This window comes from Typopeltis vanoorti, chromosome 1 (assembly GCF_054136105.1).
Source record: "Typopeltis vanoorti isolate ZY-2024b chromosome 1, IOZ_Tvanoo_1.0, whole genome shotgun sequence".
Classification (NCBI taxonomy): domain Eukaryota; kingdom Metazoa; phylum Arthropoda; class Arachnida; order Uropygi; family Thelyphonidae; genus Typopeltis; species Typopeltis vanoorti.
In genome coordinates, this window is record NC_143549.1 from 73,247,304 (window position 1) to 73,262,279 (window position 14,976).

The following is a 14,976-nucleotide window of genomic DNA, read 5'->3' on the forward strand; positions in this document are numbered from 1 at the left end:
ATATAGGAGTACACCACTTCGACAAGTCGATAGTAGAGGTATGTAAGTTCGTGTTCACTTAAAATGTTGATATTCCAGGTCTACCTACTCACTGATGAGACCTCAAAAAAAGTTGAAACCGGTCTGGATAGTGACCTCTTCTCATAATGTAAAACAATATATACATCTCTTAGGAGCTGGGTTTTACATTATGAGAGAATATTAAAGTTAGTGATGGAGCTTGCTCCACCTTTGCATGGAGTTGCCCTGGTGTTGTACTACCCAAGTGATCATTTACACTTGGGCTCGCCGATAGTTTTATCGGCATGAAACTATGGATTTCGATCCGAGTTTCGTACCCGGCTATAAAAACATAAAGGGATTTACCATCCCCCTTTCTAATAATGGATGTCAATTTAATGTAGAAAAGTTTCAAGGTCATATTGCTAAAATAGCCTGGATAACTCACAGGATTATTTGGTTATTGAAGAACACTCTAATAAGCAGAGATAATGGAGTTATTATTCCTCTTTATAAAGTCTTGATACAACCACATCTGCATTACTGTGCTCAGGTCTGATCACCTCGGTTTCTAGGGCATGAGGAAGTGGTGGAGAGGATACAGAGGTGAGTGATCAAGATGGTCAGTGATCTGTGGAATGCTTCCTATGAAGATAGATTGAAAGTTTGTGGATTGCAAAAGTTCGCTGATAGGCAAAAAAGGAGCATATGATAGAAACATTTAAGTTTCAGCACTTGGTTAGAGGAAATGTTTCAACACTTGGGTAGAGGTGATTTGGAGCTGGGCAAGAGTGTGGACTATGCTTGGAGAGTGGTGAATGTATGAAATGGGTTGCTTGAATCTGTTGCCAGTGCTTTGTCTGTTTATGCTTTCAAGATAGAGATACAGTGTTGATATTTTGGGGCTCCCACAATGAGTCTTAGGAATCCATGGAAGTGCCCATCCAAAGTATACATGAAAACAAGTACAGTTACACCCTGAGTTACGTAACATGCGACTTAGATAAATTCGCAGTTATGTAATAAATCTACTAGCGCATATGAAAACGTTTGGGGCTTTGCACAGGTAAGTCTTTGATAGCCTTATTGCAGTACAGTAGTGGTTGCCTCGTGCGGTTAGCTCAGTGACTTGTTATCACTGCTAGTTTCGTTGTTTTTTTATCCTTAAAATGGAATGCAAACGTAAAACCAAATGCATCATCATCATGCATATCAAGGATTTAGGCCTAGCATGGCCTGTTCCGGCCTTAGAAGTCATCGTTGAATCGTTTAAGAGGACATCCTGGTTTTCTTTTTCCTAATGGCTTGTACTTTAAGCCTTGTACTGGTAATAAATCTAAAAAATATCATCATCATCATCAAATTCCTACCATGTACCCTCAAGGGGTCTACAGGATATGATAGTACTACATGAAAAAATTACATCATTACTAACTTCCTATCTACAATTTTCCTCCAAATCAGTCTATTACTTGTCAAGACTCCAATATTATCATTATCAGATCTTATATTTCTATTGTCTAAGGAACTTTGTACCGTATCAATCCACCTATATCTTGGTCTTCCTCTGAGTTGTTTTCCTGCCAAACTGGCAGAGAATACTTGTTTTGCTAATCCTTCCTCTCCCATTCTATTTAAGTGACCATACCACCTGAGATTAGCTCTGCTAATGGATTCCTGGATGAACCACATTTCAAGTTCTTTCCTAATATGCTCGTTTTTTAATAAGATACTGCCATCTGTTCACACTTCTAATCATTCTCAGGAACTCTCATATCTGTGGTCAAGTGTTTTACTTCTGACCCAGCTCTCAGGTCCCTAAATTAAAACTGGTTTGAACACTGTCTTGTATACATTAGTTAATTTAGTGTTCCGACTAATTTCCCTCGTATTCCATATGAATTTATTCAATATTGACTTCCCACCATACCAGCTTTGCTGATTCTGTTGTCTATTTCTATATTGAATTTACCATCTTCACTAAGTTTCCTTCACCTAGTAGCTGAAATGTTTTACTTGTTCCACGGGTTCTCCATTCACAACACAGTTGACATTTTCAATGATTCTGCCTATTTTCATTATCTTTGTCTTTTTATTGCTGACCTTCATACCATATCTATTACAACAGTTATTCAATTTAGTTAGAGAATCTTGCAGACTTGTAGCGGATTTATTTTGAAGTATAACATCTACATAAAGTAAAGAGCTGAGATTAACATCTCCAATTTTGATATCAGGTTTAATACCACTTTCCTTCATAATGTGATCCATATAGATAATGAATAACAGAGGGAATAATGTACATCCTTGTCTCACACCAGATTTAACATTAAACCATCTTCCTGTACTTCTTTCAATTCTAACTGCTGACTTATAACTCAAATAAAGACTAAGTATTGCTTGATATTATGCCCCATTGACACCATATAACTGTAGTGTATTGAATAGCTTCTCTCTTGGCACTTGTCATATGCCTTTTCAAATCGACAACACTTAAATACAGATCTTTGTTATATTCCCATGCTTTCTCGACTATTTGTCATAAAGTGAAGATCTGATCCTGACAGCCTCTATTTGGCCTGAATCCAGCTTGTTCTTCACCCAGCTTTTCTTCCACAATTCTTCTCAATTGTTTCTCAAGTATACTTGCATAGAGCTTGCCAGGAACACTTAGTAGGGAAATACCTCTGTAATTCTCACATTCAGTTTTATTTCCCTTTTTATATATCGGTACTATGAGAGCTCTACTCCAATCATCGGGAATTCGTCCCTCTGTCCAGGCTTTCTGAACTATGCAGTGCAGCCCCTGTAAGACTTTTATACCACTATACTTCAGCATTTCTGGTGGAATATCATCTACTCCTGCTGCCTTTCCACATTTTAAGCCTTTGATGGCTTTTTCTACTTCAAGTATGGATATGTATTCCTGACTGCATGCCTGGTCAGTGTTTTTTACCACTGTGCTGTCATCATTGCTTGTTTCATTTAGCAGTTTTTCAAAGTAATTACTCCATACTTCATGGATATCTTTTTCTTCCGTTTTTCATGTCACCTTTATCATCTCTAACTCCTTTTACAGCACTCTTTCCTCCATTCCTAAGCTTCTTCAACAACCTCCAGAATATTTTGCCACCTTCTTGATATTTATTTTCTATATTCTTGCCAAAGTCCTCCCATGACTTTTGTTTAGCTAGTTTTACACAGTGTTTAGCATTCTTGCATTTGTCTCTGTATTCTCTAAGAGCACAAGCTGACTTATTTGCCAGGAACTTTTGATATGCTTTCTTCTTTTCCTTCACTGCCTCTTTAACTTCCTGAGTCCACCATGGAGTTCTAATTTTTCTATCCTTGCAGACAACTTCACCACATGCCTCTCTAGCTGAATCAATCAGGGTTTTCTTCAAGGCTTGCCACTGAATCTCCAAGGTTTGATTCCTGTTCTCAAACTCTTTCATTTTTTCTTCAATAATCTTTCTGTATTTTAGTCTACAGTTCACATCTGAGAGCTGCTCAACTTTTATTCACTCTAAAACTTTCTTACAAGTTCTTCTTTTCAATATGAAATTCAATTTTATTCTGCTCAAGACTAAATAGTGATCACTTCCAATTTCAAATCCTATGTACACTCTGGTGTCCTGCACCAGGGAGAAAACATCACTATCAACAATAACATAGTCAATGAGACTTTTCTTATTCCTTGCCTCTTCTCTCCATGTGAATTTGTGCACATTTTTATGTTGGAACATGGTGTTAGTAATAACCAGTCCATGTCCTGAGCAGAAATCCAACAGGTATTTGCCATTATTATTAGCTTTGCTCTTTTCTCTAATTTTTTCCAAAATATTTTTGTATGTCTGACAATCATTTCCTACTCTGCTATTCAGATCCCCAACAAGGACCAACTTTTCCTTTTTCATTGTGTCAGTTGCTTTTTCTAAAGCATCAAAAAATTCCTCCACTTCTACCTTAGAATAATCTTCTGCGGGACCATAGGTACAAATAAGTCTCATTGTCCAGTTCCCCATTCTGATAATATTTGTCCACATCACTCTACCTGAGATTGCCTCCCATTCAAGAAGATTAGCCTCGTATTTTGTGTTGAATACTATGGCTACTCCTTCTTTTCCTTGATTGCCATTGCCTGAATATAACATTTTATATTTATTGCTCAGAAAGATCTCACCAGTTTTTGTCTTTTTTGTTTGTCACCCCTATTATGTCGATCTGGTACTTATCTAATTCCTTAGCTAGCTCCATTTCTTTGCCATTCAGGTTTCTTATGTTGATAGTACCGATCTTTACCTCTGGTGATGTTGAGTTGGGGGTGTGTTTTCAGATTTGTTCCAGTAGCTGACTTTTTGCTGTTCGCCCTGGTTCTCTAGCGAAAAGAATGGTGGCCTTGTTTAACTGGGCAACGCCCCAGCCGGCATGAAATTTTGTCATGTTGTACCATCATTTTTCTGCAATTACTTCAGAAGAAAAGTTGAAAATAATTCATATGTATGAAGGTGAAAAAATTCTATCAACAGTAGCTCAGGAAATAAATCGACCTATTTTGACAGGGAATACAATAGTGAAGGATAAAGTCTGCATTGTTGAAAGCATGAAAGGTGCGGTAATATTGAAGGGCACAATTATTACCAAGAAGAGGCTGAGGCCTGATATCAGAGATGGAGAAATTGTTGTCTCACTGGATCAATGATCTGACACAGAAGCAGATACCGTTAAGTTTACTGATTATCCAGGAGAAGGCTATGTCCTTATATAAGGATTTAAAAGAGCAGGCCAGCATCACAGACGAGGAGAGAACATTTAAAGCTAGTGCTGGATGGTTCAAATGATTCAAGAAATGTACAAATCTGCACAGTATAAAAATCACCTTTCAGTTTGTTTTTATATTCTTTTATATTATGTATTTTTCATACTTTCATATTTACAGTACATATATTATTCAAATACAATTGATAAATTTTTTTATCATTGAATTTTTTTAATCACCCCAAAAATGAAAAATATCTGATTAATGGCAAAAATATTAATGTATGACAGCATTATAAGTAGCCATTGAACATTTTATTGTATGTGTGTAATTTACAAATTCGACTTACGTAAAATTCTAGTTATGGAAAAGTTTAAGGAACACATTACTTACATAGCTCGCGGTGTAACTGTGCTACTATTCCCAGCAATTCTTAGAAAGAGAAACAATGTTCATGCTGAGCTGCCATCTTATTTTGATCCCCCTCAAAAATAATGGAGAAATATTTAACAGCAATGGTTCTCATTTCTGCTATATACTCAATTCACAGTACCACAGTGAAATGACTATATGAAAGAAAGGTTTGCAGAAACTCGAAGTACTGCTCTTGACATTTCCAATACATCTGATATTTCATACAAGCTAGATGTGTCATACATAACAACCTACTCTGATGTTCTGTATCTTCAATTTGGTATGCTCTCCGTTTTCTAATACCACTAACGATGTATGTTTATGGATTTTATTATGAACAGAGTGCCACTGCTATTAATGAATACCAGTGGTAGTTTCTAAATGATATATACACTGAATTAGCTTTGCATTAGGAACACCCACCTAATAACACATTGGTCCACCCCTCTGTGCAATCATGGCTTGCAGACACCTAGGAACAGATTCCACAAGGTGTCGAACATCCTCCATGTACAACTCAGCCCATGCCTGCTGCAGCAACTGTCAGTTCATGCTCATTCTGTGGAGGGAGGAGGATCAGCAGTTCACACACCCCGTTATAGCATATCCCCTACATGTTCAATTGGGTTACAATCAGGGTAGTTTTGGGGGCCAAGACAATGTTACAAATTCATTGTCTTGTTTCTACAACCACTAAGTAGTTGTATGAGCCCAATGACAAGATGCATTGTCCTGTTGAAAGATGGCACTGTGGTTAGGATAGACCTCCTGCAGATACAAATGAAGATAGTTGGCTAACAGGTCCCAATAGCATTTTCACCATTCAGTGTTCTTGGGATGATAACCAATAGACCTAGGACGTGCCAGGAAAAAGCTCCCCAGACCATAACACCACCTCCACCGAACTGTTGAACCTCCGACTGTGCAACCAGGGGATAGGGCTTCATGCTATTTACACCAAATGTGAACCTGGCCATCAGCATGGTGCAGAAGGAAAAGAGTCTCATCACTCCAGATGACTTCCTCCATCTGTTCTATCAATGATCCTTTGTGATGCTCCTTGGCCCATGCGAGGTGCTGTTTGTGATGCCTGGCCGCCATCATGGGTACTCTTGTTGGTCTTTGAATGTGGAACCCCAAGTGAAGCAAGGTACAATGCATGGTGCATGTGGTGGTATTATTGTTGATACCAGTCATGACACCTGATGCTCACCTCTAGGATCAACCATGTGTGGCTGACCAATGTGAGCCCATCTGTTAGATGTCTGCTCATGATTAATCCAGTCCTAGTACAATCTTGATACAATAATACAGGAGCAACCAACAAGTGCAGCTGTTTCTGAAATACTGGTACCCCCCCCCTCCAGACTCCAACTATCTGTCTGCAGTCAAATTGGCTTACGCCGTCACATTACTGGCAAATGTTTACTGATTACATACAGAGGACAGGTATCCCATTTATAGTAGTCGCACATGACATTGATATCACATGGTACTGTGTTATCATTATCATACTGAACATGTAAATCTCGGGGGGGGGGTTACTAATACAAAGCTAACTCAGTATATATAATAAGAAATTGTATGAATTTTAAATATATATTCAACTCTCACTACAACAAATTTGTTGGTCACAACTTTTTTTAGTAATAATGAGCATGTTCACTAAAGTGTTTGTTATAATAAGAATTGAGTGCTTGATTATACTGTGAAATAAAATCTAAATTATTCTTAGCAAATACTTTTAATTTTAATTAAAAATTTCACATAAATACTGCCAAGACTTTCTATGCTATTTATGTGAATAACTTTTTTTTATGATGAAGTATTACATAATTCACTTTGAAAGATAAAACTAATTATAATAAATATGTAATATAAGCCAATTAAAAATATATAAATTTAAACTAAAACTTGCAATAAATAAATAAAAAAGAGAGACACATACTTATAAGCTGCATATCTGTAAAAATTTGCATCGGGACGTGGAAGCCAAAGATTATCTATGTTACTAAACTGGCTATTACCATAATCCCACATCCAAAAGTTGTCCCCATCATCTCTTCCACTGGTATACCACCTAAAAATTATAAATGAAGTAATCAACTACTATAGTCAAATATTTAAGCAATGGAACAAATCCTTACATTTAACAAACTGTTTTTCATCACACATGTTGAATTCAACTGGTATATCTAAAATTTATAATAGTGCATTATGGTATAAACAACACTTTTTCAATTACAATTCGAATTGTTTCTACAATGATTTAGTTGAGTACTGTGTGTGCTTGTAACAGTTTTAATTTGTGCTCTGAAGATGCTGGGTAGAAAACCAGTGAAATGTTAGTAAGTTCAGTAAATCGATTATTGTTTATATTGTGCAATACTATTATGAATAAGCAACAGAACCTAAAGTTCAGGAGTTCAGACAATGACCTACATGGTCGAAATGGCTTGCACCCCGTCAACCGTCTCCCCTTTTCCCATAAACCCTTCCCTTTCCTCTAAAAAACAGTTGCTATTTTCATCCCCCTTTTTCATCTTTTTCCCACTCTAAAAAAAAAAAAAAAAAAAAAAGCGCTTCACCCACCCTTAAAAATAATATATGTATATATTATACAAAAAAACCTGGATTTTTTCAAATTAATTCTCACACATTGCCTAAGCTCCCCCCCCCCCCCTACTCCCCTTTCAAGACCCATAACAGCAGAAGTATGCACACCGCAGAAAGAAGACAAGCAACAACATCCAAGAAAAGGTATGTGCGAATTTTCTTCTATTATGCTACATATATTTGTCTCTAAAATACATCTGCAATGCTCTAAGAATTCTTGAGTAAAAAGCCAATGACATTAAAACAGGGACACTCTTAAACAAAAGCAGGCAAAATAGCCATAAAAATAATAGTTTTAAGAAGAGTAATGGGAGTTTTCCCAGATATAATATCTAAGTTTTTCTATATTTATAACTAACAGTTAGAGGGAAGGGGAAATCATGATTCAAAAATTCCTCACATGAATTCTTTCAGTTGATCTTTTTGAAAAGCACATCAGTGTAGGATAATCTTTTTCTTTGTAGCATCATTATCAATACTTAGAACTACATAAATGAATTTTTGTTTTACAAATGAAATACAGTGATATTTTGCTAATCTGAACCTCTTTAGTCCAAAAACCCTCCAGTAATCCGAACTGCAGTTTGAAAGAAAAAAAAGTTTTATTTATTATTTTTATTATATTTATTATATATTATTATTTTGTGTGCTATTATTTTGCCTCCAAACTAACTGTACTGCATTGTTGCAACCAATGGATCAGAACATAATACAATCCATTAAATTAAAAGATCATAAAGACCTGCTTTTAAATGTAATTTCCCAAAATTATGACATTACCACATCAATAAAAAATATAAATTTGAAGGATGTAGCATTCTCACAATTGATGTTGCTTGGGAATCCTCAAACCTGAAGCAATTCGAGTATCATGGAGAAAACTGTGGTCTTCTAGAATTTATGAAGATAACTACGGTGATACACAAAAAGCAGAAATTCAAAACATGCATAATTTGGTTAAAAATATAAATCCAAATGTTGAAATTTCACAAACAGATGTTACGGAATGGATTACAGGTAGAACCGAAAGTGAACTCGAAATCAAATAAGATACTTAAATTATAAATATGACGCTACAGAATGAATTAGCAGACGTTGATGACGATAAAGAATTCAAAGAAAAAAAGTAAAACGTGAAGAGGCAGTTGACAGTTTTCATGTATATGTATGTGAAAACTGTGTGTGTAGAATGTGTATAGAATGGGCTAATACGCCATTTCCACAAAGGTTTTTTGCTAATGCAGCTCCGAGAAGAAGCATTCAAAAACAGTTTAGCTTCCAAGAAGCAAAAGAAAATCAGTGACTTTTTTTAGAGAGAAATTAAAAAAAAACTCTTTTATGTTATTTTGTGAAACTTTGTTTTGTGTGTTGTGTACAAGAAAGTGATATTTTTTACACAAATTAAGTTATGTACTGAACTATGCAATTTTACTAAATCAAAATCCTCAACAATAAAGATATATACAAACTAAATTTTTTACTAAAATAAACTTATATTACTTTTTAAGTTTTACATTACAGTACAGTAACATTTTTTTTTCTATGAGTTACTTCATTTATTTCCAGAATTAAATTGATGTACCATTAGAATCTGATTATTTTTGTCTTAAACACTAGTTATTGTTGTCTTTTGGGCGAAAACTCACTAATCTGAACTTTTCGCTAATCCGAACGAGCACAGTTTTTATTAGTTCGGATTAGCGAGATACTACTGTATATAATGTTGGAAAATATAATTTTTATCTTAATATTTTTAAATGATCAAATAAATGCCAAGTACTGTAGTAAGTACTCGTATTACAAGAATTGTTAAGGTCAAAATTTGAAATGCCTCAATAACTAGTTGTAAGTTGAATATTATTTAATATGTCAATTTTATTTGACAGAGATTCCCCCTCAAACACCTGCAATTCACAACATTCAACTATTTTCAACTAATTGTAGAATATAATTGTTTAAGTTATAATTGTTTAAATCTCAGAGTGCTTAAGGTTAAAGCTGTATAACTGGGAGGAAACTTTCATGTAGCCTTTTAAGGAGTGCAGAGAACTGACCAGGACTTAACCTAATGTCCTTGCCTTCTTGTGGTACACCTGTTTAGGTATCTTCCTGGATACTGAAACAAAGGAGGATGAACTGGTGATTTGGGATTTAACCAACCAAATTGTGTTCTTAGTGGCTTAAACTACAATGTAAAATGATGGTACAACATGACAAAATTTCATGCCAGCTAAGGTGGCGCCTGGTTAAACAACCCCCCCCCCAGTTGTTTCTGGCAGGAAACCAGACAGAACAGTGCAACGTCTAGAGTAACAAAGTTCAAGATTGGTACTATTGATGTAGGGAAGCATCAATGGAAAAGAAATGGAACTAGTAAAAGAATTAGATAAATACCATATCAACACAATATGGCGTGACTGAAACAAAGAAAGACAAAACTAGTTAGATTTTTCGAAGTAACGAATACATAATGTTATATTCAGGCAATAATAACACGGAAAAGAAAAAGAAGCTATAGTATTCAGCACTAAATATGAGGATAATTTTCTTGAATGGTAGGCAATATCAAACATAGTGATGATGGCAAATATCTCAATGGTGAACTGTACATGGTCCCACAGAAGGTTCTACTAAAGAAGAAATGAAAAAATTTTTAGGGTATTAGAGAAGGCATCTGATGCAATGAAAAAAGGAAAAGGTGGTCCTGGTTGGAGATCTAAAAGCAGAGTGGGAAATGATTACCAGACATATAAAAATGTTTTGGGAAAATTTGGAGAAAAGTGCAAAGCTAATAACAATGGTAAGTGCCTGCTGGATTTTTGTTCAGAACATGGACTAATTATTACAAACACCATGTTCCTACATAAAAATGTGCACAAATTCACATGGAGAGAATATGCAAGAAGTATGAAAAATCTCATTCACTATGTTATTGTTGATAGCATTGTTTTTCCACTGGTTCAGGACATAGGAGTATACCGAGGATTTGAAATAAGAAGTGTTCACTGTTTAGTTTTGAGCAGGATAAAACTGAATTTCATATTGAAAACAAAAGGGTGTAAGAAAGTTTTAAAACAAATCAAAATTCAGCATCTTTCAGAGGTGAACTGTAGACTCAAATACACAAACATCATTCAGGAAAACATGAATGAGTTTGAAAACAAGAAACAACATGGAGATCCAGTGGCAAATCCTAAAGAAAACATTGACTGATTCAGCCAGAGATGTGTGTGATGCAAATGCCTGTAAGGATAGAAAAATCAGAACACAGCAGGAAGTTAAAAAGGGTCAAGAAAAAGAAGAAAGCATATAAAAAGTTTCTGGCAAGTAAGTCAACTTGTGCTCTTAAAGAATGCAAAGAAAAACATAAGGATGTGATAAGCGAGCGATATATTTCATGAAGATGACAAATAGAAAGGTGACAAATACATTGGACAAGGGGAATGCATATACAGTAGTATGATTAGATATTGCAAAGGTTTTCAATACATTACCACAAGACAAACTAGTAGTTAAAATGGAACAGATAGGGTTGGATAGTAGATTAGTGTGTTGGATTGGAGATTGGCTGTCTGATAGGTATCAACAAGTTGCATATGGGGGGGGAGTAATATACCAGAAGAGGGAAAGTTACTAGTGGCATGCCGTAGAGGTCTGTTTTGGAGCACATTGTTGTTTACTTTGTATGTAAATGATATTGGAAAGGGCTTAAACAGTGATATATACATGTTGTTTATTATTTTAACGGTATAATAGAACACAGAAACCAAGTAAATAATTAATTTATTAACTTGATGCTGATATTTCGCTGGTGTTATAACCAGCATCTTCAGAGCACAAAAACACTGTTTGTCACAATACGCGAGACTAAAACAACATGGTGTACTTAAACAAAATTGTAGCAGCAACACAGAGACTAGAGTCCTGATTTTGGCGCCCTCTATCTGAAAAAAAAAAAAAAAAAGCTATCATATATTACTAGAGTCCTAGAAAAGTGCTAGTTTTTTCTTAATATGACTGTCTCCCAGATCTTCGGCAAGTTAATACAGCCATATTTGTTGAGATTTGGAATGTGTTTTAGTGCTTCTGTCGCCTCTAAGAACAATCTCTCTGATTTATACGGGTTTCTGTGTAGTACTTTTGTGTTTTTCCAGTTGATCCTGTGTGCAGGGGTATCCAGAGCATGGTCTGCTAGGCCCGACTTCCCATAATGATAATTCCGGACGTATCTTTTATGTTCGCTGATGCGGATGTTCACAGTTCTTCCTGTTTGACCGTAGTAGGCTTGATTGCATGAGCAGGGTACTTGGTAGACTCCTGAATGTGATAAAGGAGGAATGCTGTCCTTGGGTGAGCGGATGAGGGTGGCTAATTTGCTGCATGGTCTGAATGTCTACCAAGTACCCTGCTCATGCAATCAAGCCTACTACGGTCAAACAGGAAGAACTGTGAACATCTGCATCAGCGAACATAAAAGATACGTCCGGAATTATCATTATGGGAAGTCGGGCCTAGCAGACCATGCTCTGGATACCCCTGCACACAAGATCAACTGGAAAAACACTAAAGTACTACACAGAAATCCGTATAAATCAGAGAGATTGTTCTTAGAGGCGACAGAAGCCCTAAAACACACTCCAAATCTCAACAAATATGGCTGTATTAACTTGCCGAAGATCTGGGAGACAGTCATATTAAGAAAAAACTAGCACTTTTCTAGGACTCTAGTAATATATGATAGCTTTTTTTTTTTTTTTCAGATAGAGGGCGCCAAAATCAGGACTCTAGTCTCTGTGTTGCTGCTACAATTTTGTTTAAGTACACCATGTTGTTTTAGTCTCGCGTATTGTGACAAACAGTGTTTTTGTGCTCTGAAGATGCTGGTTAAAACACCAGCGAAATATCAGCATCAAGTTAATAAATTAATTATTTACTTGGTTTCTGTGTTCTATTATACCGTTAAAATAATAAACAACATATTCGACAAACACATAAGTCTGTCCACATGTTTAAGTGATATATACAGTTGTTTGCAGATGATGCAAAGTTGGGAAGAGTTATGAGAAGTAGAGCAGATGTTGTAGCTTTGCAGAAGGAGAGGACCCAAATAGGCTGCCTGAATGGGCAGGTTTGTGGGGGGATGTCAGTTTAATGTTACAAAGTGTAAGGTTTTAAAATTTGGGAAGCAAAAATGGTATGCAGAGTATAGGATTGGTGGGTATATTTTGGAGGAGGTGGAGGAGATGAAGGATTTCAGGGTTGTGGTGGATAGAGACTTGAAATTTCATGGACATTTTGCTAAAATTGTGAGGATTTTGCTAAAATTGAAACCAAGTATATAATTTCTATAATGTATAATAAATCCAAGGTAAAAAAAAAACTTTCTACATCTTTCTCTCATCCAGAGATTTTTATTAATAAGATCAAGGAGCACCTTTTGGCTACTTATATATGAGATATATATGACTTCTGCATTACTTCAACAGTGGTATATCTCCCAGGTTTGGCTCCTACTGATAAGACCTCAAGAAAGGTCGAAACCGGTCTGGGTAGTGGCCCTTCCATTATGCATAGAATTATACATGTCCGAAAGGGGGGGGGGGTGTTTTGCATTATGGGATACGTATTAAGGTAAGTGATATGAAGTCATTAGCCTCTATATACAAGTAGCTCAGGCGTGAATATATTTCACTTACAAAACATTATTTTGCTTCCTTGGGATAAGGATTAAAACCAAGTATATAATTTCTTGGTATCTTTAATGTATAATAAACCCAAAAAGTAAAAAACTTTCTACATCTTTCTCTCATCCAGGATGATGAGATGTTGGAGATGGTCCAGAGATTATTGAATAAGTTGGTTTCTTTTCTCTGGAATGTGGTGTTGTGGAGAGGAAAGATGATTGAGATGTATAAGGGATATTATCAGATTAGGGGTAATTATCAGATTAACATGGATTAGATTTTTCATAGAATATCTGGCGACGGGGGGGGGGGGGGGGGGGGGAACAAGAGGCTACCTGAAAGCTGTGTAAGATGAGCGTGACGAGTAAATTTTTTGCATGGAGAGTGGTGGGTGATTGGAATGCATTGTCCAAGAGTGTGCTGAGTGCAGGGACAGTGAATGCATTTAAGTCAAAGTATGATGAGCTCTGCATGTGATTGTGGAACCTCCCAGGATGAATCTCTTGATTCCATGGAGGTCTGTTCATAACAATAATAATAAAAAAGTCACTTCATGGCTGGGCTATTTGTATATAGAAGCTAATGACTTCACATCAATTGCTTTAGTATTACATAATGGAATGCACATATCCTTACAAATATATATAATGCTTTGCATTATAGGAAGAGCCACTACCCAGAAGTGATACCAAGGTTGAAGTAATGCAGAAGTCATATTTCCATATACAGGTAGTCAAAAGGTGATACTCTTGGATTAGAGATAGATGTTGAAAGTTTTTCCACTTGGTTATACTATAATTCAAAGATGCCAAAAAGTTATATCCTTGGTTTAATCCTTTATCCAAGTGTAAGCAAACAAAGTTTGCATGTGAAGTCATTTCATGACTGAGCTACTTGTATACAGAAGCCAATGACATCATATCAATTTCCTTAGTATCCCATACTTTGTTTGCTTACACTTGGATAAAGGATTAAACCAGAAATATAAACTTCTTGGTATCTTTAAATTATAGTATAATCAAGTGGAAAAACTTTCAACATTATCTCTATTCCAGAGTATTTTAGTAATAAGGTGTGATACCTTTTGACTACTTGTATATGGAAATATGACTTATGCATTACTTCATCTTTGGTATCACGTCTGGGTCTGTCTCCCACTGATGAGACCTCAATAAATGTTGAAACCAGTCTTGTATGGTGGCCCAACCCATAATGCTTATCCTTAAATAGAGTCTTGAGATGCATTATACATGTCTGTAAGGATATGTGTATTGCATTATGGGATAATAAGGCAACTGATGCGAAGTCATTAGCTTCTATATGCAAGTAGCCCAGCAGTAAAGTGGCTTCACGTGCAAACTCTGTTTGCTTATACTTGAATAAAAGATTAAACCAAGAACAAGAATATAACTTCTTAGTATCTTTAAATTATATGATGCAGATAATGTTAGACTTCTGAAAAAAATCCTGTACAAGTCTGCAAGATTTCCTAACTAAATTGAA

General features: G+C 35.8%; 1 protein-coding gene across 1 annotated transcript in view; it reads right to left on the reverse strand.

The window, feature by feature from the left end:
* Positions 1-14,976, reverse strand: part of Cont (Contactin) — a 458,021-nt gene that overhangs the window by 366,527 nt on the left and 76,518 nt on the right. Inside the window, exon 4 of the mRNA XM_090391248.1 lies at positions 7,122-7,253. Coding sequence (XP_090247374.1) covers positions 7,122-7,253 — 132 coding nt within the window. The remainder of the gene's footprint in view (positions 1-7,121; positions 7,254-14,976) is intronic.